General features: G+C 40.0%; 1 protein-coding gene across 19 annotated transcripts in view; it reads left to right on the top strand.

The window, feature by feature from the left end:
• LOC110489705 (LIM zinc-binding domain-containing Nebulette) overlaps positions 1-26157 on the top strand; it is a 110973-nt gene that overhangs the window by 59112 nt on the left and 25704 nt on the right. For 6 of the 19 annotated variants that reach the window (XR_005036053.1, XM_036943888.1, XM_036943897.1 and 3 more), the window contains 34 exons: positions 92-202; positions 391-501; positions 881-991; positions 1348-1455; positions 1689-1799; positions 2284-2394; positions 2780-2887; positions 3188-3298; positions 3406-3516; positions 3650-3760; positions 3873-3983; positions 4136-4246; positions 5936-6046; positions 6667-6774; positions 7143-7253; positions 7565-7669; positions 7977-8087; positions 9414-9524; positions 9683-9793; positions 14459-14569; positions 14902-15009; positions 15326-15436; positions 15793-15897; positions 18269-18379; positions 18493-18603; positions 19557-19667; positions 20871-20981; positions 21464-21571; positions 22459-22569; positions 22878-22982; positions 23183-23293; positions 23465-23572; positions 25622-25732; positions 25917-26027. The exons of 3 other annotated variants lie outside the window; for them this stretch is intronic. Coding sequence is in view for 15 of the 16 variants with exons in the window: in XM_036943888.1 (XP_036799783.1) it covers positions 92-202; positions 391-501; positions 881-991; positions 1348-1455; positions 1689-1799; positions 2284-2394; positions 2780-2887; positions 3188-3298; positions 3406-3516; positions 3650-3760; positions 3873-3983; positions 4136-4246; positions 5936-6046; positions 6667-6774; positions 7143-7253; positions 7565-7669; positions 7977-8087; positions 9414-9524; positions 9683-9793; positions 14459-14569; positions 14902-15009; positions 15326-15436; positions 15793-15897; positions 18269-18379; positions 18493-18603; positions 19557-19667; positions 20871-20981; positions 21464-21571; positions 22459-22569; positions 22878-22982; positions 23183-23293; positions 23465-23572; positions 25622-25732; positions 25917-26027 (3738 nt within the window). In the remaining variant the exon portion in view is untranslated. The remainder of the gene's footprint in view (positions 1-91; positions 203-390; positions 502-880; positions 992-1347; positions 1456-1688; positions 1800-2283; positions 2395-2779; positions 2888-3187; positions 3299-3405; positions 3517-3649; positions 3761-3872; positions 3984-4135; positions 4247-5935; positions 6047-6666; positions 6775-7142; positions 7254-7564; positions 7670-7976; positions 8088-9413; positions 9525-9682; positions 9794-14458; positions 14570-14901; positions 15010-15325; positions 15437-15792; positions 15898-18268; positions 18380-18492; positions 18604-19556; positions 19668-20870; positions 20982-21463; positions 21572-22458; positions 22570-22877; positions 22983-23182; positions 23294-23464; positions 23573-25621; positions 25733-25916; positions 26028-26157) is intronic. 10 more of the 19 variants (XM_036943890.1, XM_036943891.1, XM_036943895.1 and 7 more) reach the window with 10 other exon arrangements.

Genomic DNA, 26157 nt, shown 5'->3' with positions numbered 1-26157 from the left:
TATGTTAAATGCTACTGAAACACTTTGGCATCAGATAAATAACAAGGATTACAGTAGATATTAATACAATACTAACTTGGTATTTTTCCAGATCAAGTACAAAGGGAATGTGAAGACTGAGATATCCACTTCTCTCTACTCACTGCTCCCGGAGACCCTTGAGACTCAGTTTGCGAAGGAGCATTCGGACATGCTGAGTGAGGTGAGAACTTTTCCCACTTCTGACACCATTTGGTAAAATTGAGAACGAACGACATTCAAATCGGATATCATCCACTTGAGTGGCTGACGCATCAACCACAGTGCCGAGAAAATTAATTCACTTAGCACTGGTCTCGCAATATGCCTAGGAATGGCAGCGTTTTTGGAATGTGCTTGTTTCTTTTCCAGAGCAAGTACAGAGAGGAGGGGAAAAGGGAGATCTCCAGCAGCCTGTACTCGCTGCTTCCAGACACCACTGAGATGCAGCTCTCTAAAACAGTGAAAGAGTTCCAGAGTGAGGTAATACCACCCTCCTCTTCCTCTTCTTCCTCCGCTTCCTCTTCTCATCATGAGGAGGAAAGATTTAACGACCGTATGGTAGCTTTAGTGTTGCGCACATGGGGTCACTGTATAAACATTCTTTAACATTCTCCCTTTACTGATTGGCCAACCCGAGATGGCCAGTGGCGAAGACGTCCGTGTACCTAGCCTCCACGGTCTGATGGGCAATGAACTGAGTCTACTTCCCAGTCAGACTGTTAGCTACCGTTCAAATCCCATGACCCCGGGCATGATCAATATACCACTGCCAGTATTAAACACAGCCTAGAGTGGTGAGACCAGAATACAATGAGTCAAGCAGCAAAAACCAACTGACGTTATTTCTCTTGTGTTGCAGAACAAGTACAGGGAGGCAGGGAAGAGAAGGCTGTCTACTTCCATGTATTCCCTGCTACCAGAGACCATGGAGATTCTACACGCCAAAGAGGCTTCTCTGCTACAGAGTGAGGTATTCTAACTTCAGTTCACTTCATTGGCCTTATTCAGGAACGTGTCTTAAGTGTGAAGGCAATCATCATTTATAATCAACATTTACAAACAACATGGACATTGATGACGACACAAGGTCACACCAACAGCCGTAGACAACAGTGAAAATGTGAGGCGAGGGGAGGCGTGTTACGATGTAGGATCATTCCTAGTGTGTCCGCACCTTTGAAAAGTGTGTTTAGTGTGATACCCGCCTAAACCCAAGACAGTCAATGCCCTCTACTCAGTACATTTGAAAGAAAATGTTGAAGTGTTGAGCCTGAATTCAATTAGAACGTTGTCATTAGTTGCTGTTCTCTGTATCCTCCTTTTCAGATGAAATACAAAGAGTTAAGCAAAGGTACTCTGTCCTCCCTCTACTCTCTACTCCCAGAGACCACAGAGATCCAGTTTGCCAGAGAAATGACAGAGATGCAGAGCGAGGTGTGTATTCATTTGTGAAGTCAGGGAAGTATTTACTGAAACTATAGTCTCAGAGCTATTTCAAGGTTTAGAACACCCCAAAATAAAAGTTTGTGAGATGTTTTGTGTACGTCAGAAGTGGTCTAAAGTTAAGCTCAGCCTTAGTCAATATAACATGTTGTGCAGATTGAAGCTTGCTTATTGTCTATGCCTGGGTTTAATTAATTGAGTATTTTTGCATTGTCATCCTTCAGAACAAATACAAAGAAAGTGGCAAAAGGAATTCCTCCAGTTGCATTTACTCTCAACTAGCAGAGACCCCTGAGACCCATTTTGCTAAAGCTGTGTCAGAACTCCAGAGTGAGGTATGGACATCAAGAACACAAAAATCAAAGCCAAATGTTAGGTAACACTTTACTTGAACGTTATTACTTACATAAGGACGTCATAGCCCATACGTATCACATTCATAAGCAATGACATAAGCCTTTCAGAATTGTATATGTCAAAAACAGCATAATAAAAAAATATCAACTTGCGGTTGTTGGCATTTGACGTCAACGTTTATGAAAAACTAATATACTTGTGGTATGTGTGTTATGAATGTGTTATGAATGTGTTATGAATGTGTTATGAAAACCTTATGTAGACCCATTTCAATTGTCAATTTTTTTCATTGTATATTTGGTCCTTTTAAAGGGAAGTCTTTTTTTAGCTTGTCCTGAGATATCTGTTATTGTTTTCGTGTCAGATAAAGTACAAGAAGGCAGTCAAGAAGGGAGTTTCTAGTTTTCTCTAGTTTTCATTTGAGGTAACCAATGTTTTCATGTAATGTTTCCTTTATTTCAGCTAAAGTACAGGGAAGTACTGAAAAAGGACACCTCCCCTAGTTTTTATTCTACTCTGCCCGAAACAATTGAGACTAATTTTGCGAAACGACAATCAGCAATGCAAAGTGAGGTAAAGAATATGTCTGTGTGTATATGCTGTTAGAATACACAGGGAGTACAGTGTGCATTCTCACAGAATGACTACATAAAAAAGGGAAGGTTATTTTAAAAAGAAATTGCCCTGAGTAGAATCTCAGATGAATCATGAATAATTTAATTAAATCTATCATGTATTTTAATTTGTGAATCAGCGGTTGGAAATGTTTCACATCGCCTCTTCATTATCCAATTTATCAACAACAAAAAACAGAAGGAGTATATTTCTTGATGATTCACAAGGATTTGTAGCACTTTGTTGCATCGAGTGATGTAAAAAAGGCTTCATAAATAAATGTTATTGATTTATCCTCCAATCTTTTTAAGTTCAATCATGTTGACTCAAATTATTTTTGTAGAAAAAGTATAAAGAAGACAGGAAGGAGAACTCCTTTAGCCTCTACTCTCTGCTCCCGGAGACACCAGAGACCCAGTTTGCAAAAGAGGTCTCCGACTTACAGAGCGAGGTAATTTCACAGCACAGAAGGCCTATGACTCAGACATGAGTCACTGAATGATTAGAAGAATTTGGTGTAAAACTTTATAATACCGTTCATGAATAATCCATTGTAAATACTTATACATAATAATGCTTATTCATTGTACATGTTTACAAATAATGAAATACTTATTTATAGTTTATAAATACTTAAATGCTATTTCATTTAAGTTATTAGAAAGTATTACAGAAATGTATCATGAACTTCAGAGAATGTTTAAGAAGATTCAGGATCAAGAAACACATATCTCCGTGTCTCCTCCTTCAGCTCAAGTATACAGAGGGGGGGAAGCAGAAGATCTCGACAAGCCTGTATTCTCTGCTTCCCGAGACCACAGAGACCCAGTTGGCCAAGCAGATGTCTGAAATGCAGAGCGAGGTGAACATTCATTCCAAACAAAATCTAACTTTCATTAAAGTTCACTTTACACGTGTCTGCACAAGGGCCCTGCAATGTGAATTGATATTTTTCTTGTGGTGTTGCAGACCAAGTACAAGGAAGTGGGCAAGAGGGAGGTGGTCACTTCTTTGTACTCTCTACTCCCTGAGACCAAGGACATCCAGCACGCCAAAGAAGCGTCCCTGTTACGGAGTGAGGTACTATATAGCATTTAGAATTCATTTTCACCATATTTATTTTACCTATCCAATACTTTCATATCTACACAAGTGCCTAGTTTGAGATCATTGAATGAGTGTTAATACAGACTCATCTCTCTCTGTTTCTAAGATCAAATACAAAGAGAGTGGAAAGAAGGACATCTCAACTTCCCTCTACTCTCTACTCCCAGAGACCACAGAGATACAGTTTGCCAGAGAAATGACAGAGATGCAGAGTGAGGTGGCTGGACATTTAGTTCATAACTTCTGTTTTGGGCGCATTTCTGTATAATGATTGAGAATTAACCAAAAAGGTAGATTCATTATATATCACAATATGTTCCTTTTTCCAGAATAAATACAAAGAAGAAGGAAAAAGGCGTATCTCCACGAGTGTGTACTCTCAGCTTCCAGAAACCACTGAGACACAGTTTGCGAAAGCTGTATCTGAACTTCAGAGTGAGGTTAGCAACTATTATCCCTTACAGTTAAGAGATAATTTTCTTTGTTCCATTTGGAATGATGGCAATGCCCATCAAAATTATACAGATCCTTGAGTAAATTCATTGGAAATAAATACATGAATACAATGCTGAATCTTTTTTCCTCAATTTAGATGAAGTACAAAGAAGCAGGGAGGAAGGGAGTTTCTAGTTCTCTCTACTCCACCTTACCAGAAACAATGGAGACCCAGCATGCCAAAGAGGCTTCCCAGCTACAGAGTGAGGTAGAGTATAAACAGTGATAGGGAGTACTGAACTACATGTTGTAAGAGGTGCATAACTGGCTGCAGGGAAGTCAGGTGCAGGAGAGCAGACATGGGTAACAACCGGAGCAGTTTATTAGGCAAAACAAACTGCACCCAGAAACAACAAAATACGGGTTGAAATAACCCGTCGCAAACCAGTTAGCAATTCACAAACACTTTACAACAAACAATTCCACACACAGACATGGTGGGAACAGAGGGTTATATACACGTCACGTAATGAGGGAATGTAAACCAGGTGTGTGGGAAAACAAGACAAAACAAATGGAAAACGGAAGGTGGATTGGCGATGGCTAGAAGACCGGTGATGTCGACCGCCGAACGCCGCCCAAACAAGGAGAGGAACCGACTTCGGTGGAAGTCGTGACGCATGTACACTACCGGTCGAAAGTTTTAGAACACCTACTCATCCATTCCTTTTGTTTCTTTGCCCAAGCAAGTCACTTGTTCTTCTTGGTGTCCTTTAGAAGTGGTTTCTTTGCAGCAATTCGACCATGAAGGCCTGATTCATGCAGTCTCCTCTGCACAGTTGATGTTGAGATGTGTCTATTACTTGAACTCTGTGAAGCATTTATTTGGGCTGCAATTTCTGAAGCTGGTAACTCTAATGATCTTATCCTCTGCGCCAGAGGTAACTCTGGTTCTTCCTTTCCTGTGGCGGTCCTCATTAGAGCCAGTTTCATCATAGCACTTCATGGTTTTTGCGATTGCACTTGAAGAAATATAATGTCTTAAAATAATGGACTGTTGTTTCTCTTTGCTTATTAGAGCTGTTCTTGCCATAATATGGACTTGGTCTTTTACCAAATAGGGCTATCTTCTGTTTACCAACCCTACCTTGTCACAACACAACTGATTGGCTCAAACGCATTAAGGAGGAAAGAAATTCCACAAATTAACTTTTAACAAGGCACACCTGTTAATTGAAATGCATGCCAGGTAACTCATGAAGCTGGTTGAGAAAATGCCAAGAGTGTGCAAAGCTGTCAGCAAAGGGTGGCTACTTTGAAGAATCTCAAATATAAAATATTATTTGATTTGTTTAACACTTTTTTGGTTACTACATGATTCCATATGTGTTATTTCATAGTTGTGATGTCTTCACTATTATTCTACAATGTAGAAAATAGTAAAAATAAAGAAAACCTTGGAATGAGTAGGTGTGTCCAAACATTTCACTGGTACTGTACTTGCAAGCTTGGTAAATTTATATTTTCAGCGTTTCTTTCTCAACACTGGTATAAAGCTATACTGTACTCACACATACTTGCAATCTCACACATATGCTATCTATTACTCAGTATTTCTGACTATTTAGCTGGTACAGAAAAATGGTACATAAAAAACATATCTATAAATATAGAGTACATATGTTTTTTATTGTCACACACTGGATAGGCGCAGTGAAATGTGTTGTTTTACAGTTTCAGCCATAGTAGTACAGCACCCCTGGGGCAAATTAGGGTTAAGTGCTTTGCTCAAGGGCACATCGACAGATTTTTCACTTTGTTGGCTTGGGAAATCGAACCGGCGAACTTTCGGTTACTGGCCCAACGCTCTAACCGCTATTGCCTTATTATTGGCTATAAGAGTACAATTCAATTAGACTCAAAACAATGTTTTCATGTGATGTTTCCTTTATTCCAGCTAAAGTACAAGGAAGGACTGAAAAAGGACACCTCCCCCAGTTTTTATTCTACTCTGCCCGAAACAATTGAGACAAATTTTGCGAAACGACAATCATCAATGCGAAGCCAGGTAAAGAATACCAATGTGTGTATATGCTGTTAGAATACACAGTATGCAATATGGGCTCCCGAGTTGCACAGAGGTCTATGGTACTGCATGTCAGTGCTAGATGCGTCACTACAGACACCCTGGTTCGAATCCAAGCCGTATCACAACCGGGCGTGATTGGGAGTCCCATAGGGTGGCGCACAATTGGCTCAGCGTCGTCTGAGTTTGGCCGGTGTATGCCGTGATAGTAAATAAGAATTTGTTATTAACTGACTTGCCTGGTTAAATAAAAAATAACTAAAATACATGTACAATGTGCATTCTCACAGAATGACTACGAGTAAAATAGTTATTTGATTGTTTTATTTAAATTTGCTCTGAGTACGATCTCAGAGAAGTCATAAATATTTTGATTTCAGGTTATCAAATATTTTAGTTTGTTGGTCAGTGATTAGAAATCTTTCTTGTCGCTTCATATCCAATTTATCCAAACAACTACATGTATAAGTGAACCTTTGGGGAGGCTTTTGTGTGGGAAGCAAACACATACGTTATTCTCACTGGTGTTTGGCAATGATTTTGTAGGCTTGGTCTCAACTATCTCTGGTTCACAAGCTGTCTCTCCATTTCTACTATACCAGATCAAGTATAAAGAAGATACTGAGGAGAACTCTATCAACCTCTACTCTCTGCTCCCCGAGACAGCAGAGACACAGTTTGCAAAGCAGATGTCTGAAATGCAGAGCGAGGTAAATGTCTGTTTAAAATCACCAAACATCAACATGGGCTGAATACAGTTCAAAACTCTAGTTATTTTACCGTGAAAATCTCCGCTTGAAATCAATTCATTGATTTGTGAAAAATATGATTCTCAAAATGTGATATTTTCTTTCATCAATAACTGAAGCCAGAGAATGAGGAATTCCCTTTCAGAGAGAAACACAGAAAAACCTTTGTCCGTCTGACAAAAAAAAGCCTTTTAGTCAGAGATTACCTGTACGTTTTTATTATGTCTACAAAAGTAGCAGTGTCTTTTCAGTGGTGTAAAGTACTTAAGTACAAGTATGACAATTGGATACTTTTTCCACCACTGTCTTTTGTTGCTGTTGTTTTCCAGACAAAATACAAAGAAGCAGGGAAGAAAGAGGCCTCCACTTCTCTCTACTCCACCTTACCAGAGACTTTGGAGACCCAGCACGCCAAAGAGGCTTCCCAGCTACAGAGTGAGGTAAGAACATGGGCTGGGAAACCCTTCCTGTTACTGACAAACATCCATTAAATCAGTTTCAATCATCAGTGTGCCTGTCCATCTAATGGAATAAAGCCTGAGCGTTCTAAGATGAGGCAAATCTCTACCTGTGTTATTTGAGTGCTCCAATGCCTTTACCATAAATAACTACACTATTGGATGTTTCTTTAGGGTAAGCCCTATTTTTGTTTATTCCGGTCTCTGTTGTTGAGCAGCACCTCTCCTACTTTACTTTGTTTGCTGAAGCACGGAGGCCTACCTTAACTCACATCCATTACTTTGTTTTCCAGCTCAAATACAAAGGTGAGAAAGTCTTCTCTGGCTCGGCTTACTCTCAACTCCCTGAGACGATGGAGACAGAGAGAGCTCGGGAGCTCACTGAAATGCAGAGCGAGGTGAGCATGAATGCTCCTGGCATTAACATAATGTTGTTATAGTCATTCTGTTTGCAACTTCCATTGGCACTCCACATTTCTTCAGACATAAGCCAAGTTCAGAAACAATTCCCCTGGGCACTTGATGTAGCTCTAAAATAAACAGATAAGTATAAGCAATAAGGTAGCAGCTCTACCTTTCCGTCTTTCTAGGTGTATTTTATACCATATTTCTTATACCTATCCAATACTTTCATATCTACACAAGTGCCTAGCTTGAGATCATTGAATGAGTGTTAATACAGACTCATCTCTCTCTGTTTCTCAGATCAAATACAAAGAGAGTGGAAAGAAGGACAACTCAACCTCCCTCTACGCTCTACTCCCAGAGACCACAGAGATACAGTTTGCCAGAGAAATGACAGAGATGCAGAGCAAGGTGGCTGGACATTTAGTTAATAACTTCTGTTTTGGGCGCTTTTCTGTATAATGGTTGAGAATTAACCAAAAAAAGTAGAAAGATTATACACTATATAACCAAAAGTATGTGGACACCCCTTCAAGTTAGTGGATTCGTCTTTTTCAGCCACACTCGTTGCTGACAGGTGTATAAAATCGAGCGCACACCCATGCAATATCCATAGACAAACATTGCCAGTAGAATGGCCTTACTGAAGAGCTCAGTGACGTTCAACGTGGCACTGTCATAGGATGCCACTTTTCCAACAATTCAGTTTGTCTAATTTCTGCCCTGCTAGAGCTGCCCCGGTCAGCTGTAATTGCTGTTATTGTGAAGTGGAAACGTCTAGGAGCAACAACGGCTGGTAGGCCACATAAGCTCACAGAACTGGACCGTCGAATGCTGAAGTGCGTAGCGTGTAAAAATCGTCTGTCCGCGGTTGCAACACTTGCTACTAAGTTCCAAACTGCCTCTGGAAGCAACGTCAGCACAATAACTGTTTGTCTGGAGCTTCATGAAATGGGTTTCCATGGCCGAGCAGCCGCACACAAGCCTCAGATTACCATGCGCAATGCCAAGCATCGGCTGGAGTGGTGTAAAGCTCCCTGTCATTGGACTCTGGAGCAGTGGAAACGCATTCTCTGGAGTGATGAATCACGCTTCATCATCTGGCAGCCCGGCAGACAAATCTGGGTTTGGCGGATGTCAGGAGAACGCTACCTGCCACAATGCATAGTGCCAACTGTAAAGTTTGGTGGAGGAGGAATAATGGTCTGGGGCTATTTTTCATGGTTCATGCTAGGCCCCTTAGTTCCAGTGAATCTTAACGCTAAAGCATACAATTACATTCTAGACGATTCTGTGCTTCCAACTTTGTGGCAAAAGTTTGGGGAAGGCCCTTACCTGTTTCAGCATGACAATGCGCCTTTGTACAAAGCGAGGTCCATACAGAAATGATTCGTCGAGATCGGTGTGGAAGAACTTGACTCGTTTCCCAGAGCCCCAACCTCAACCCCATCGAACACCTTTGGGATGAATTGGAACGCAGACTGCGAGCCAGGCCTAATCGCCCAACATCAGTGCCTGTACTCACTAAGTGGCTGAATGGAAGCAAGTCCCTGCAGCAATGTTCCAACATCTAGTGGAAAGCCTTCCCAGAAGAGTGGAGGCTGTTATAGCAGCAAAGGGGGGACCAACTCCATATTAATGCCAATCATTTTGGAATGAGATGTTCGATTAGCAGGTGTCCAACTACTTTTGGTCATGTATTATATATCATAATAGGCTACTTTTCCTTTTTTCCAGAATAAATACAAAGAAGAAGGAAAAAGGCGTATCTCCACGAGTGTGTACTCTCAGCTTCCAGAAACCACCGAGACACAGTTTGCGAAAGCTGTATCTGAACTCCAGAGTGAGGTTAGCAACTATTATCCCTTACAGTTAAGGGACAATTTTCTTACATCTTTGTTCCATTTGGAATTATGGCAATGCCCATCAAAATGGTATGGATCCTTGACCAAAGTAATTGGAAATGAACACTGAATAAAATGCTGAATATGTTTTCCTCAATTTAGATGAAGTACAAAGAAGCAGGGAGGAAGGGAGTTTCTAGTTCTCTCTACTCCACCTTACCAGAAACAATGGAGACCCAGCATGCCAAAGAGGCTTCCCAGCTACAGAGTGAGGTAGAGTATAAACAGTAATGGGGAGTACTGAACTACATGTAGTTCAACTAGTAATTTAAATGCATTTTGCAGTAGCTTGGTGATAGTTGAACTAAATTAAAATGTGTTTATTTGTCAGGGGCCATGTACAATATGCCATTGCACCAGATTTGGATAGATAGCAAGTTTCCATCTGTAGTCCCTGGGCAGAAAACAATCAACATCATTACAATGCTACAATACAAAACACTATTCAAATATCTCTATATATAAAACATTGAAAAATACAATAGACAATATAATGCTAATATTACATCAGAGTTTAAATGTGCCTTTGTTCTACAGTATCTGACATCTTAAGAGTCTGAATGTTTTAATGTTCACATGACTGGTTTGCCTTTAGCCACTTTTTCAGATTTGCCTTGAAGCTAACAAAGGTACTGCACTCTCTCACACTGGTTGGCAGGGTGTTCCATAATCTGGTTGGTAGTGTTTTCAGTTGTTAACAAGATGGTAACATTACAAATAAAGTTGTGGGGCATGCTTTAACTTTGTATAAGTATTTTTGAGATAATGGAAGAAGTTGTGGTTGTGGTCAGTAGTTATGTGGTTTTGGTCAGTAGTTGTGTGGTCTATATTTGTGTGGTTGTGGTCAGTAGTTTTATGGTTGTGGTCATTAGATGTGGTCAGCAGTTGTGTGGTTGTAGTCAAAAGTTGTGTGGTTGTGGTCAGTAATTTTGATCAGTAGTTGTGTTGTTGTGGTCAGTAATTGTGTTGTTTTGGTTATTAGTTGTGGTCAGTAATTGTGTTGTGGTCATTAGTTGTGGTCAGTAATTGTGTTGTTGTGGTGAGTAGTTTTGGTCATTAGTTGTGGTCAGTAATTGTGTTGTTGTGGTCATTAGTTGTGGTCAGTAGTTGTATGGTTGTGGCCAGGAGTTGTGTTCAATAGTTGTGGTCTGTAATTGTGTGGTTCAGTAGTTGTGTGGTCAGTAGTTGTGTGGTTGTGGTCAGTAGTTGTATAGTTGTGATCAGTTTTGGTCAGTACTTTAGTTCAGTAGCTGTCGTCAGTAGTTATGTGGTTCAGTAGTTGCATGGTTGTGGTCAGCAGTTGAAGTCAGTAGTTGTGGTTCTGTGGTTGTGGTCAGTAGTTGTGTGGTTTTGGTCAGTAGTTTTGGTCAGTACTTTAGTTCAGTAGTTGTGTGATTGTGGACAGTAGTTGTGGTCAGTAATGGTCAGGAGTTGTGTTCAGTAGTTATGACCTGTAGCTGTGTTGTTCTGGTCAATATATGTGGTCAGTGGTTGTGTGGTTGTGGTCTATGTCTAAACTACAGTTGTTGCGTATGAACTGAAAGTGCAATGAAAAGTGATTGGGTGAAATATGAAGGGACTGAACGGTGGCAGTGGTTGTGCTAGGCAACAGTTGCCTTGGCTGGCCTGCTCCCTCCATGGCTTAAGCCAGTGTGAAAAACATGCTAGCATACAGTACAATTGTGCTTTAATACTTAATATACTGTATATTTATTGCACACAGCTCCAATCTAGTTGTGTTGGTCATTACTGAGACGTGTTTAAGAAAGAGTGTTTTGAACACTGATGTTAGGTTTTCTGGTTATAACTTTTTTCGGCAAGACAGATCTTTTGAAGGTGGTGGAGTGGAAATCTTTACCAAGGAAGACCTTCAGGGCTCGGTTGTCTCCAAGTCTGTCCCCAAACAATTTGATTTGCTGGTTTTAAGCATTCAACTTTCAAATAGCTCTTTGTTGACGGTTGCTGAGTGCTATCATCCACCGTCAGCACCGGTCTGTACCCTAAATGCCCTAAGCTCTCTCCTGGCCCCTTATACCAAGTCTGAATGTGTCCTGCTAGGTGACCAAAACTGGGACATGCTTAAACCACCTGACCAAGTCCTAAAGCAATGGGACTCCCTAAATCTTTCTCAGATTATTACCAATCCCACAAGGTATGACTCCAAACACCCAGAAAAGGCTACTCTCCTCGATGTTATAATAATCCTGATAGGTGTCGGTCTGGTGTTTTCTGTAATGACCTTAGTGATCACTGTTTTACAGCCTGTGTTCATAATGCCTGTAGGGTGAAAAGACCTGCCCTGATTTGTCATAGACACTTGCTAAAAAACTTTAATGAGTAAGCCTTCCTTCATGACCTAGCCTCTGTAAATTGGCATTGAATCAGCTTGATCCCCTCTGACAAAGTCGCTTGGAAATTATTTTTTTATATTTTCAGTGGTATTGTTAACAAACACGCCCCCATAAAGAAAATGAGAATTAAAAACAGGTTCAGCCCCTGGTTCGAACGTGATCTGGCAGAGTTACTCCACTTCAAGAATTCCATTTGGTGAAACGCTCGGCACACGCATATTCAGGCTGACTGGCTCTCGTTCAGGCAAATGAGAAATAAGTGCACTCAGGCTATCCAGAAAGCCAAAGTTAGTTACTTTAAGGAGCAGTTCTCTCTCTGTGCATCTAACCCCAAGAAGTTCTGGAAAACGGTTACAGACCTGGAGAATAAATCCTCCTCCTCACAGCTGCCCATGTCCCTTAATGTTGATTATGTGGTTGTTACTGACAAGAATCACATGGCTGAGCTCTTTAATCACCACTTCATTAAGTCAGAATTCCTATTTGACTCAGCCATGCCTCCTTGCCCGTCCAACATTTTCTCATCTCCCACCCCTTCTAATGTGACTAGCCCCAATACTCCTCCCTCTTTTTCCCCTGCCCCGCTACAAAGTTTCTCCCGGCAGGTAGTCACTGAGTCTGAGGTGCTAAAGGAGCTCCTTAAACTTGACCCCAAAAAAACATCTGGGTCAGATGGTTTAGACCCTTTCTGCTTTAAGGTTGCTGCCCCTATCATCGCCAAGCCTGTTATTATTATTATTATTATTATTTTTTTTTTTTTTTTTTCTTCTTTTTAAATTTTTTTTTACCCCTTTTTCTCCCCATTTTCGTGGTATCCAATTGTTGTAGTAGCTACTATCTTGTCTCATCGCTACAACTCCCGTACGGGCTCGGGAGAGACGAAGGTTGAATGTCATGCGTCCTCCGATACACAACCCAACCAGCCGCACTGCTTCTTAACACAGCGCGCATCCAACCCGGAAGCCAGCCACACCAATGTGTCGGAGGCTACACCGTGCACCCGGCAACCTTGGTTAGGGCGCACTGCGCCCGGCCCGCCACAGGAGTCGCTGGTGCGCGATGAGACAAGGACATCCCTACCGACCAAGCCCTCCCTAACCCGGACGACGCTAGGCCAATTGTGCGTCGCCCCACGGACCTCCCGGTCGCGGCCGGTTACGACAGAGCCTGGGCGCGAACCCAGGGACTCTGATGGCACAGCTTAACCACTGCGCCACCCGGGAGGCCCCCAAGCCTATTTCTGACCTGTTTAACCACTTTCTCCTTTCTGGGGAGGTTCCCATTGCTTGGAAGGCAGCCACTGTGCATCCTTTATTTAAAGGGGGATATCAAGCGGATCCTAACTGTTATAGGCCAATTTCTATTTTGCCCTGTTTATCAAAAGTGTTGGAAAAACTTGTCTTGTCATTTATCAACTGACTAGCCTTCTTGATGTCTATAGTATTCTCTCTGGTATGCAATCTGGTTTCTGCTCAGGTTATGGATGTGTCACTGCAACCATAAAGGTCCTAAATGATGTCACCATTCTCTCAGCACAGTAATGGGGGTATATATATGGGAGTTTATATATGGAGTGTATATGGACTCTCTTTATTTTATAGTTTATTCTCCGTTAGTCAGCACCTCCACACCAAATCATTTTCCTGTGTGTACCAACTCATGTTTTTTGTTCTAATAGGCTAAATTACACATTCTGTTAAATTATGACCTCAAAGGGATCTATCTATCTTGCAATATGTCGTTTATGACATTTCAGATTTTCGTATGATAATTTTGTCGTTTGGATGTAGTGAACTACTTTTTCAAAGTAACTTTAGTTAAGTAAACTATATTTTCCTTAAGGGTAGCTTTAGTGTAGCATGGTAAATTATATTTTCAGAGTAGCTTTCAAAACACTGGTATAAAGCTATACTGTACTCACACATACTTGCAGTCTCACACATTTATCTATTATTCAGTATTATTGACTATTTAGACTGTACAGAAAAATTGTACAATAAAAATGTCCTGTGTGTGTGTGTGTGTGTGTGTGTGTGTGTGTTAAACAAATCAAAAATATATTTTATATTTGAGATTCTTCAAAGTAGCCACACTTTGCCTTGATGACACTCTTGGCATTCTCTCAACCAGCTTCATGAGGAATGCTTTTCCAACAGTCTTGAAGGAGTTCCCACATATGCTGAGCACTTGTTGGCTGCTTTCCCTTCACTCTGTGGTCCAACTTATCCCAAACCATCTCGATTGGGTTGAGGTCAGGTGATTGTGGAGGCCAGGTCATCTAATGCAGCACTTCATCACTCTTCTTCTTGGTCAAATAGCCCTTATACAGCCTGGGCGTGTGTTTTGGGTCATTGTCCTGTTGAAAAACAAATGATAGTCCCAGTGAACGCAAACCAGAAGGGATGGCGTATTGCTGCAGAATGCTGTGGTAGATATGCAGGTTAAAGTGTGCTTTATAATTGGCTATTAGTTGGCAATTAAATGTGTCTGAAAAAAATGTTTTCATGTGATGTTTTCTTTATTCCAGCTAAAGTACAAGGAAGGACTGAAAAAGGACACCTCCCCCAGTTTTTATTCTACGCTGCCCGAAACAATTGAGACAAATTTTGCGAAACGACAATCAGCAATGCAGAGCCAGGTATATATGTGTGTATATGTGTATATCCTGTTAGAATACACAGCATGTATGTACAATGTGCATTCTTGCATAATAACTACAAGAACATTACAATCTCAGAGAAATCATGAATAATTTGATCACATATTTTGGTTTGTGGGTCAGTGATTAGAATTGTTTAATGTTGCTTCATAACCAATTTTTCTAAAACAACTATAAATTAACCTTTGGGCAGGCTTTTGTGTGTGAAGCAAACACATACGTTATTCTCACTGGTGTTTGGCAATGATTTTGTAGGCTTGGTCTCAACTATCTCTGGTTCACAAGCTGTCTCTCCATTTCTACTATACCAGATCAAGTATAAAGAAGATACTGAGGAGAACTCTATCAACCTCTACTCTCTGCTCCCCGAGACAGCAGAGACACAGTTTGCAAAGCAGATGTCTGAAATGCAGAGCGAGGTAAATGTCTGTTTAAAATCACCAAACATCAACATGGGCTGAATATGGTACGAACTTCAGTAATTTACCGTGAATCTCCAATTAACATCAATTGATTGATTTGTACAAAATGTGATTCTCAAAATTGGATGTTGCATTTTTTGTCAATAACTGAAGCCAGAGAAGGAGGAATTCCCTTTCCAAGAGAAACACAGAAACCTTTATCCTTTTACTTTATCGATCTTCATGTACAAAAAAAAATATTTTAGTCAGAGAATACCTGTCTATTTTTATGTCTCGAAAAGTAGCAGTGTCTTTTGTGGCTGTTGTTTTCCAGAGAAAATACAAAGAAGCAGGGAAGAAAGAGGCCTCCACTTCTCTCTACTCCACCTTACCAGAGACTTTGGAGATCCAGCACGCCAAAGAGGCTTCCCAGCTACAGAGTGAGGTAAGAACATGGGCTGCCCATCTGATGTCTGTACATTACATTTTTCGTCATAACTAATTCAGAGGAGACCCTTCCTGTTACTGACAAACATCCATTAAATCAGTTTCAAACATCAGTGTGCCTGTCCATCTAATGGAATAAAGCCTGAGCGTTCTAAGATGAGGCAAATCTCTACCTGTGTTATTTGAGTGCTTCAATGCCTTTACCATAAATAACTACACTATTGGAAGTTTCCTTAGGATAAGCCATAGTTTTTTATTCCTGTCTTTATTGTTGAGCAGCAGCTCTCCTACTTTACTTTGTTTGCTGAAGCACGGAGGCCTACCTTAACTCACATCCATTACTTTGTTTTCCAGCTCAAATACAAAGGTGAGAAAGTCTTCTCTGGCTCGGCTTACTCTCAACTCCCTGAGACGATGGAGACAGAGAGAGCTCGGGAGCTCACAGAGATGCAGAGCGAGGTGAGCATGAATGCTCCTGGCATTAATATATTTGCGTTATAGTCATTCTGGTTGCAACTTCCATTGCCACTCCAGATGTCTTCAGACATAATCCGGGTTCAGAAACAATTCTCCCGAGTACAGTGCCTTCAGAAGGAATTCACACCTCTTGACTTTTTCCACATTTTGTTGTTACACCCTGAATTTAAAATTTATTAAATGCAGATTTTGTGTCACTGATCTACACACAATACCCCATAATGTCAGAGTGGAATTTTGTTTTTAGAAATGTTTACAAATTAATAAAAAATGAAAATCTGAAATGCCTTGAGGCAATATGCATTCAACCCCTTTGTTACGGCAAGCCTAAATAACAAGTCACATAATAAGTTGGACTCTGTGTGCGATAATGGTGTTTAACATCATTTTCGAATGACTACCCCATCTTTGTACCACACACATACAGTACAATTATCTGTAAGGTCCCTCAGTCAAAGTGAATTTCAAGCACAGATTCAACCACAAAGACCAGGGAGGTTTTCCAATGCCTGGCAAAATAGGGCAACATTTGGTGGGTGAAAGAAAACAAAAAGCTGACACTGAATATCCATTTGAGCATGGTATCAATTAGACTTCGGATGGTGTATCAATACACCCAGTCACTACAAAGATGCAGGCGTCCTTCCTAACTCGGTTGCTGGAGAGGAAGGAAACCGCTCAGGGATTTCACCATGAGGCTAATGGTGACTTTAACACAGCAACCAAGTTTAATGGCTGTGATGATAGGAGAAAACTGAGGATGGGTCAACAACATTGTGTTACTCCACAATACTAAACTAATTGACAGAGTAAAATGAAGGAAGCCTGTACAGAATACAAATATTCCAAAACATGCATCCTGATTGCAATAAGGCACTAAGGTAATACTGCAAAATAATTGTGGCAAAGTAATTCACTTTTTGTCCTGAATACAAAGTGTTATGTTTGGGGCAAGAATACAGGGAATGTTCCTGAGTGGCCAAATTACAATTTTGACTTAAATCTACCTGAAAATCTAGGGCAATACCTGAAAATGGTTAGCTAGCAATGATCAACAACCAATTTGAGAGAGCTTTAAGAATTTCAAAAAGAATAATGGGCAAATGTTGCACAATCCAAGTGAGGGAACATTGCAAAGTTTCATCTAAGCTGTGCCAGGCCACGCAAAGAGACGCAAGAGATTGAACTTCACTGAGTTCACCACATTAGTTTGCACTATATAGATCAATTGTTTTTTTGTGATCAAATCGACATTATATCAGCCCCTTTTCAATGCAACAAACCAAAACAAATCTAACTTTGCAAGACTGAGTCTCTGATTTTGCTGTAGGCAGAGCCAGAGCACAACAAAGTAAAATTTGGGCAGGTAGCCCTTTGAGGGGTCTTTCAATCACCCCGAGTGAATGAATGCACTTTTTTCAGATTAGTTCAGATCAGAGTGTGTGAACGTTTGTTGATATTCTTTGCTAGTTAGCTAGTTATTAGCCCAGTTATGGATACGTTTAGGGCAGCAATGGGAATGGGAAGTTACTGCAAATAAGCCAGTAGTCAGAGGGGTAGCCTACATAGTCTAATTCTCTGTATGGTAATAATAATACATTTTATTTTGTAAAGTGATTTCTTGCATCATACAACACAATACAATGCAATTTACAGTCACCTATTTGGCCCATGGTGTTACAGACTAAGTAAAACAAATCATGAATTAATGTCAAGCCCTTCATAATGTAAAAATGTATAGGCTAATGTAGGCTATATCATAGAAATAAAAAGCTATTTCCATGTGAAAATGTAATGGGATTTGCACCATTGGTTTTGTTGGTAGGCCTACATAATGCTCAAATAGCCACGATAGCCTATTGGCTACTGTCTAAAACTGTAATGGTACAGCCTCAGTGTTCACTCTAAACGCGAGCCGGAAGTTGCACAACATTTTCACAACATTCAAGTTTCCACTCACAAGACCAAAACTTAGCTCAGTGCCCCAAAACATTAGAGGGAACATTGCCAGAAAGACTCACAGCTGTAATCGCTGCCAAAGATGCTTCTGCAAAGTATTGACTCGTGTGTGTGAATGCTTATGTAAATTATGTAAATTAGATTCATTTTCATCTTCAAAACATTTGCTAACTTTTTCAAAGAACAGGGGTTTTGTATGTAGATGGGTGAGAGAAAATAATCAATTTAATCCATTTTGAATTCAGATTGTAACACAACAAAATGTGGAATAAGTCAAGGGGTGTGAATACTTTCTGAAGGCACTGTATCCAATACTTTCATATCTACACAAGTGCCTGGATTGTGATCATTAAATGAGTGTTAATACAGACTCATCTCTCTCTCTGTTTCTCAGATCAAATACAAAGAGAGTGGAAAGAAGGACATCTCAACCTCCCTCTACTCTCTACTCCCAGAGACCACAGAGATACAGTTTGCCAGAGAAATGACAGAGATGCAGAGCAAGGTGGCTGGACATTTAGTTAATAACTTCTGTTTTGGGCGCATTTCTGTATAATGATTGAGAATCACCCAGAAAGTAGAATGATTATTTAACACATTACTTTCCTTTTTTTCCAGAATAAATACAAAGAAGAAGGAAAAAGGCGTATCTCCACGAGTGTGTACTCTCAGCTTCCAGAAACAACCGAGACACAGTTTGCGAAAGCTGTATCTGAACTTCAGAGTGAGGTTAGCAACTATTATCCCTTACAGTTAAGGGACAATTTTCTTACATCTTTGTTCCATTTGGAATGATGCACTGTAATGGAAAACTGTAATTTATGCAGTATTTTGGGGAATTATCAACAGTAAGTTACTCTGAAAATGTTGTGGGTGAGGAAATAATTGCTGTATTTTGAATGGTACTGTAATTCCACCCCACAGAATAAAGTACTGTATCTTTGAAGCTCCAAAAACCTTTTGACCATTAGTGGGTGCATGGTATTGTTGTTTCTGGCTCATTAACATATTTTGAGGCTTGCCTTGTAAGAGGCTATTTGTTGCACCCCTGAGTGAGAATACTGTACCAATTTAACTCCTATGTGTTTATAGAGCCCCATTTAATTTCAAATGTATAGGGGACAGATTGGGGTGGATGCGACCTTAAATGGTTGAGCATTTTGCCATGAGCTTTTGGTCTGTTTCGCTGCTAGTTTGGAAGCCTTTTTTAAGGCGTCTAGAAGTGTAAGTGATATAAAACACCGTATATGAATTCAAATGCTGTAACGTGTAAACGCTTTACCTAGTAGCCAACCTCCTTGCACCAATCCCTTGTGATTACAGTAAAATACTGTGAAATACAATCTTTACCCTCAATGAATGTCAGTCATCCATTAATTTATTTATTAATTCCGATTAAGGCAGCATTTACTATTTTACAGTATAATATAGTCAATTTTACGGTATTGTACTTAGTGTCATTACACAGTACTTGCTTTGATACCATATTTATATTACCGTAAGTGTACTGAAATATGAAATACAGAATTTTACTTGCCACTGAGGTGCCTGTATGTTTCTGTCAAATTCATGATAACCTCTTTACGGTGTGGCGTTGCCCATTAAAATTATACAGATCCTTGAATAAAGTCATTGGAAATAAATACTGAATAAAATGATGTATCTGTTTTTCCTCAATTTAGATGAAGTACAAAGAAGCAGGGAGGAAGGGAGTTTCTAGTTCTCTCTACTCCACCTTACCAGAAACAATGGAGACCCAGCATGCCAAAGAGGCTTCCCAGCTACAGAGTGAGGTAGAGTATAAAGACATACTGTATTCACAATTACCTGCATATAATCTCACACATATAGTATATATGTAGACTATTTAGCATGTAGAAAATAATGATGGTGGTACAATGAAACAGCCTGATTTCATAGAAGAGATGTAACATACATAGTAAATGTACACTGAGTATACAAAACATCAAGAACACCAGCTCTTTCCATGACCCAGACTGACCAGGTGAATCCAGGTGAAAGCTATGATCCCTTATTGATGTCACTTGTTAAATCCACTTCAATCAGTGTAGATGAAGGGGAGGAGACAGGTTAAAGAAGGATTTTGAGGCCTTGAGACAATTGAGACATGGGATTGTGTATGTGTGCCATTGAGTGTTTTTGAACTACCTATGGTAGTAGGTACCAGACGCACCGGTTAGTGTGTCAAAAACTACAACGCTGCTGGGTTTTTCACGTTCAACAGTTTCCTTTGTGTATCAAGAATGGTCAACCACTCAAAGGTGGCACAACTGTGGGAAGCATTGGAGTCAACATGGGCCAGCATCCCTGTGGAACACTTTGGACACCTTGTTGAGTCAATGCCCTGACGAATTGAGGCTGTTCTGAGGGCAAAATTGGGTGAAAATCAATATTAGGAATGTTTTCCTAATGTTTGGTATACTCTGTCAATTCAAGACACTCAAATTAGTGTGATATGTTATGTTTGGTATGGTTGCATAAGACAGAAGGTTACTTAATTAAGGCAAAAACAAAAGCAGGTGGGTGGGATGGGTGTATAATGCAAACGTCTAGCAACCCAAAGGTTCCTTGTTCTAATCTCATCACAGTTAACTTTAGCACTTACTACTTAGCATGTAAGCTAACCCTGCCCCTAACCATAACCTTAACCTTTTAACCTAACTCATAACCCTAACCTTAAACCGAACCTTAACCCCCTACCCCTAAATCCGTAACATATTTTCCAAATGGCAATTCGTAACATATCATACGAAATGGCTGATGGACATCCGCAAATGAATACATACCATACGAAGGGTAACATATCATACTAATTGGAGTGTCCCAAATGTACTTTTACTGCAGTACGTTACGTCTACCCATGAGTCCAGATTAAATGAAAAGGGAAACCTGTGGAAACCAGGTGCTTTATTAACCCTATTTATGTGCTATTACATTTATCTCAAAACAATGTTTTCATGTTTCCTTTATTCCAGCTAAAGTACAAGGAAGGACTGAAAAAGGACACCTCCCCCAGTTTTTATTCTACGCTGCCCGAAACGATTGAGACAAATTTTGCGAAACGACAATCATCAATGCGAAGTGAGGTAAATGCTGTGTGTATATGCTGTACGAATACACAGAGAGTACAATGTGCATTCTCTCCCCAAAAATGTGCATTAATAATTTCATTCAGGCTATCGCGTATTTTGGTTTGTGGGTCAGCGCTGGTAAATGTTTTATGTCGCCTCTTCATATCCAATATATCTAAATAACTAAAAGGGAAGCGAACACATACTATACCAAGGTTTTCATACTGCTGTTTGGTAATGCGCCACTCGGGCTCCCGAATGGCGCAGTGTTCGAGGCGAAACGACCCTGGTTCGATTCCAGGCTGTATCACAACCGACCGTGATTGGGAGTCCCATAGGGCGGCACACAATTGGCCCAGCGTCGTCCGGGTTAGGCCGTCATTGTAAATAAGAATTTGTTCTTAACTGACTTGCCTAGTTAAATAAATAATGCTTTTGTAGGCTTGGTCTCAACTATCTCTGGTTCACAAGCTGTCTCTCCATTTCTACTATACCAGATCAAGTATAAAGAAGATACTGAGGAGAACTCTATCAACCTCTACTCTCTGCTCCCCGAGACAGCAGAGACACAGTTTGCAAAGCAGATGTCTGAAATGCAGAGCGAGGTAAATGTCTGTTTAAAATCACCAAACATCAACATGGGCTGAATATGGTACGAACTTTAGTTATTTTACTGTAAATCCCCCATTAACATCAATCGATTGATTCGTACAAATTGTGATTCTCTAAATTGGATGTTGCCTTTTGTCGATAACTGAAGCCAGAAAATGAGGAATTCCCTTTCCAAGAGAAACAAAGAAACATTTATCCTTTTACTTTATCAATGTTCATGTACAACAAAATGTATTTTAGTCAGAGAATACCTGTCTATTTTCATTATGTCTACAAAAATAGCAGTGGTGTAAAAATACTTGAAAGTACTACTAGGTAGGTTTTTTGGGTATCTGTACTTTATTATTTATGTTTTTGACAACATTTACTTCACTACATTCCTAAAGAAAATGATGTACTTTTTACTCCATACATTTTCCCTGACAGCCAAACATTCTCATTACATTTTGAATGCTTAGCAGGACAATACAATTGTCTAATTCACACAATTATCAAAAGAACATAACTGGTCATCCCTACAGCCTCTTATCTGTTGGACTCACTAAACACATACTTGGTTTGTAAATGATGTCTGAGTGTTGGAGGATGCCGCTGGCTATCCGTAAATAAATAAAAAACAAGAAAATGATGCCGTCTGGTTTGCTTAATATAAGGATTTCAAAATTATTTTTACTTTTACTTTTGATTCTTAAGTATATTTGATCATTTACTTTTGATACTTAAGTATATTTAAAACCAAATACTTTTACTCAAGTAGTATTTTACTGGATAACTTTCACTTTTACTTCAGTCATGTTCTATTAAGGTATCTTTACTTTTACTCAAGTATGACAATTGGGTACTTTTTCCACCACTGTCTTTTGTTGCTGTTGTTTTCCAGACAAAATACAAAGAAGCAGGGAAGAAAGAGGCCTCCACTTCTCTCTACTCCACCTTACCAGAGACTTTGGAGACCCAGCACGCCAAAGAGGCTTCCCAGCTACAGAGTGAGGTAAGAACATGGGCTGGGAAACCCTTCCTGTTACTGACAAACATCCATTAAATCAGTTTCAAACATCAGTGTGCCTGTCCATCTAATGGAATAAAGCCTGAGCGTTCTAAGATGTGGCAAATCTCTACCTGTGTTATTTGAGTGCTCCAATGCCTTTACCATAAATAACTACACTATTGGATGTTTCTTTAGGGTAAGCCATCGTTTTTATTCCTGTCTTTATTGTTGAGCAGCAGCTCTCCTACTTTACTTTGTTTGCTGAAGCACGGAGGCCTACCTTAACTCACATCCATTACTTTGTTTTCCAGCTCAAATACAAAGGTGAGAAAGTCTTCTCTGGCTCGGCTTACTCTCAACTCCCTGAGACGATGGAGACAGAGAGAGCTCGGGAGCTCACAGAGATGCAGAGCGAGGTGAGCACAAATTTTCCTCAAAGACATGAATAATAATGCTGATAGGAACATTGCACATTTTATAGGACTACTTACAAATCTTTATGAATATATCAGCGTTATCCACAGAGTAACTAAATATGACTTAATCGTGTCATTTATGGAAGTATAATTTTAGGTTCATGTTAAAAGCCATCATGGATTCATTGTCTTTTCTTTAGCTCAAGTACAAACAGAGTGGGAAGAAGGGTATGTCCCAAAGCGTCTATTCCGTACTAGCAGATACCATGGAGACCCAATTTCTCAAAAATGTTTCTGACCTGCAAAGTCAGGTGAGAAGAGCAGCCGGTTCACATAGATTTTTGTACTTCAATGACAATGTTTGTGAGAGAAGCAATTTCCAGATTTTATGGCTGTTGCCGAAGAGAAACCTCTGATATGGAGTTGAAGTCAATCACAGTATATGTTGTTTATCTGCATTGGTTTGAATGATTTTCTTTCAGACTAAGTACAAGAAGGCAGGGAAGAATAAGGCAAAGTCTCTCTACTCTGTGTTGCCAGAGACTCTGGAGATCCAACATGCCAAGCAGGTCTCCCAACTTCAGAGCCAGGTACAGTACAGTAGGCCTAGAGCACGAACACTGACATCCCCTCACCACACTTATAGAACATCTCTGCTTTATCAGTAGCACGGCTAATGAAATAAGCACTTACTGTAGGGGCGAACCCTAACTTCCAATTATTTTATCTTATTCATGCATTGATGTCTATAGACGGGTTGGTTGTTTAGCAACAAAACCGACACATGCGCAACTATGGGGCAAAACAGACGGGGTAGTCTTAGTTTGTTGACAACATGTAAACTATATTTTATCTCCAATGTTTATTGAAAACATAACGACATTAGCATATTGAGCACTTCTTGTCTCTCAAATACATCGTTAGTTGTTGGTTAGCTAGCTAACGAATTTTGGTCATAATATCTTGTTCTTGATACCATGTCTTATTTAGAGATGTTTTGACTCATTTCATGTCAATGCTAATATTAGTATTATTAGCATTAACATGACATCAGTCAAAACACCTCAAAACAAGACATGGTATCAAGAACAAGATAAAACAAGCTGAAATGAGACACGTATGATTCTTGTCATTGTTGATAGATACAGTGGGGCAAAAAAGTATTTAGTCAGCCACCAATTGTGCAAGTTCTCCCACTTAAAAAGATGAGAGAGGCCTGTAATTTTCATCATAGGTACACTTCAACTATGACAGACAAAATGAGAAAAAAAAATCCAGAAAATCATATTGTAGGATTTTTTATTAATTTATTTGCAAATTATGGTGGAAAATAAGTATTTGGTCAATAACAAAAGTTTATCTCAATACTTTGTTATATACCCTTTGTTGGCAATGACAAAGGTGAAATGTTTTCTGTAAGTCTTCACAAGGTTTTCACACACTTTAGCCGGTATTTTTGCCCATTCCTCCATGCAGATCTCCTCTAGAGCAGTGATGTTTTGGGGCTGTTGCTGGGCAACACGGACAACTCCCTCCAAAGATTTTCTATGGGGTTGAGATCTGGAGACTGGCTAGGCCACTCCAGGACCTTGAAATGCTTCTTACGAAGCCACTCCTTCATTGCCCGGGTGGTGTGCTTGGGATTATTGTCATGCTGAAAGATCCAGCCACGTTTCATCTTCAATGCCCTTGCTGATGGTAGGCTTTGTTACTTTGGTCCCAGCTCTCTGCAGGTCATTCACTAGGTCCCCCTGTGTGGTTCTGGGATTTTTGCTCACCGTTCTTGTGATCATTTTGACCCCACGGGGTGAGATCTTGCGTGGAGCCCCAGATCGAGGGAGATTATCAGTGGTCTTGTATGTCTTCCATTTCCTAATAATTGCTCCCACAGTTGATTTCTTCAAACCAAGCTGCTTACCTATTGCAGATTCAGTCTTCCCAGCCTGGTGCAGGTCTACAATTTTGTTTCTGGTGTCTTTTGACAGCTCTTTGGTCTTGGCTATAGTGGAGTTTGGAGTGTGACTGTTTGAGGTTGTGGACAGGTGTCTTTTATACTGATAACAAGTTCAAACAGGTGCCATTAATACAGGTAACAAGTGGAGGAGAGAGGAGCATCTTAAAGAAGAAGTTACAGGTCTGTGAGAGCCAGAAATCTTGCTTGTTTGTAGGTGACCAGATACTTATTTTCCACCATAATTTGCAAATAAATTCATAAAAAATCCTACAATGTGAATTTCTGGATTTTTTTTCTACTTTTGTCTGTCATAGTTGACGTGTACCTATGATGAAAATTACAGGCCTCTCTCATCTTTTTAAGTGGGAGAACTTGCACAATTGGTGGCTGACTAAATACTTTTTTGCCCCACTGTATCTGATCATCCAGAATCACCACAACATATGAACTTCTGCCCCATTTAAAGCGTGCTCGTCATTTTCATGGTGTTGTCAGCTAACCCATCAATGGGAGACTAAGTGCAAATTTGACTTCAGTAGATGTTAGGATTCGCCATTTAGTCCCACACTCTTTCTAATGACTAAGAAAGTTAAAATTGAGGTTTAATTACATTTCAATTCTGGTAATTCAATATTGTGTTGTAGCTAGAAATGCTACATCAATGATTTTGCTTCCTCTATTCCAGCTCAAATACAAGGATGCCGGGAAAAAGGAGATGTCCAGTTCTCTTTACTCTGTTCTCCCCGAGACGGCAGAGACTCATTTAGCCAAAGAGCACTCTGAAATGCTGAGCGAGGTACAAAATAGTATAGTCATGCCAACACAACAGCCAAATACTGTGGATTCTGCCTCCTCTCGTGTCCTCCATTTTACTGATCAACAATGAAACGTATTGATTAGACAGAAGCATTTAAATATAGTTTTCGTATATGTGCCTATTGAAATAGGGACATGAAACACGCATTATGACTTCGTTCTAGGTGAAGTATAAAAAGGAGAGTAAAGAAGGCATTTCCTCAAGCCTTTATTCTCTACTCCCGGAAACAGCAGACACTCAGTTTGCCAAACAGATGTCAGAAATACAGAGTGAGGTACAGCATCTGTTTTACCACTAAATCAACTATTTGACTATTTCTGGTTTATTCTCGTTTGCAAAAAAAAAAAATGTTATGCGTGTGTTGTTGTCAGGTTCTTGTGAATTTGTTTCCTCTCTTTACGAAT

Source organism: Oncorhynchus mykiss, chromosome 15 (assembly GCF_013265735.2).
Source record: "Oncorhynchus mykiss isolate Arlee chromosome 15, USDA_OmykA_1.1, whole genome shotgun sequence".
NCBI lineage: Eukaryota > Metazoa > Chordata > Actinopteri > Salmoniformes > Salmonidae > Oncorhynchus > Oncorhynchus mykiss.
Note: the sequence above shows the minus strand (reverse complement) of the source record. Positions and strands in the feature narration are given on the sequence as shown.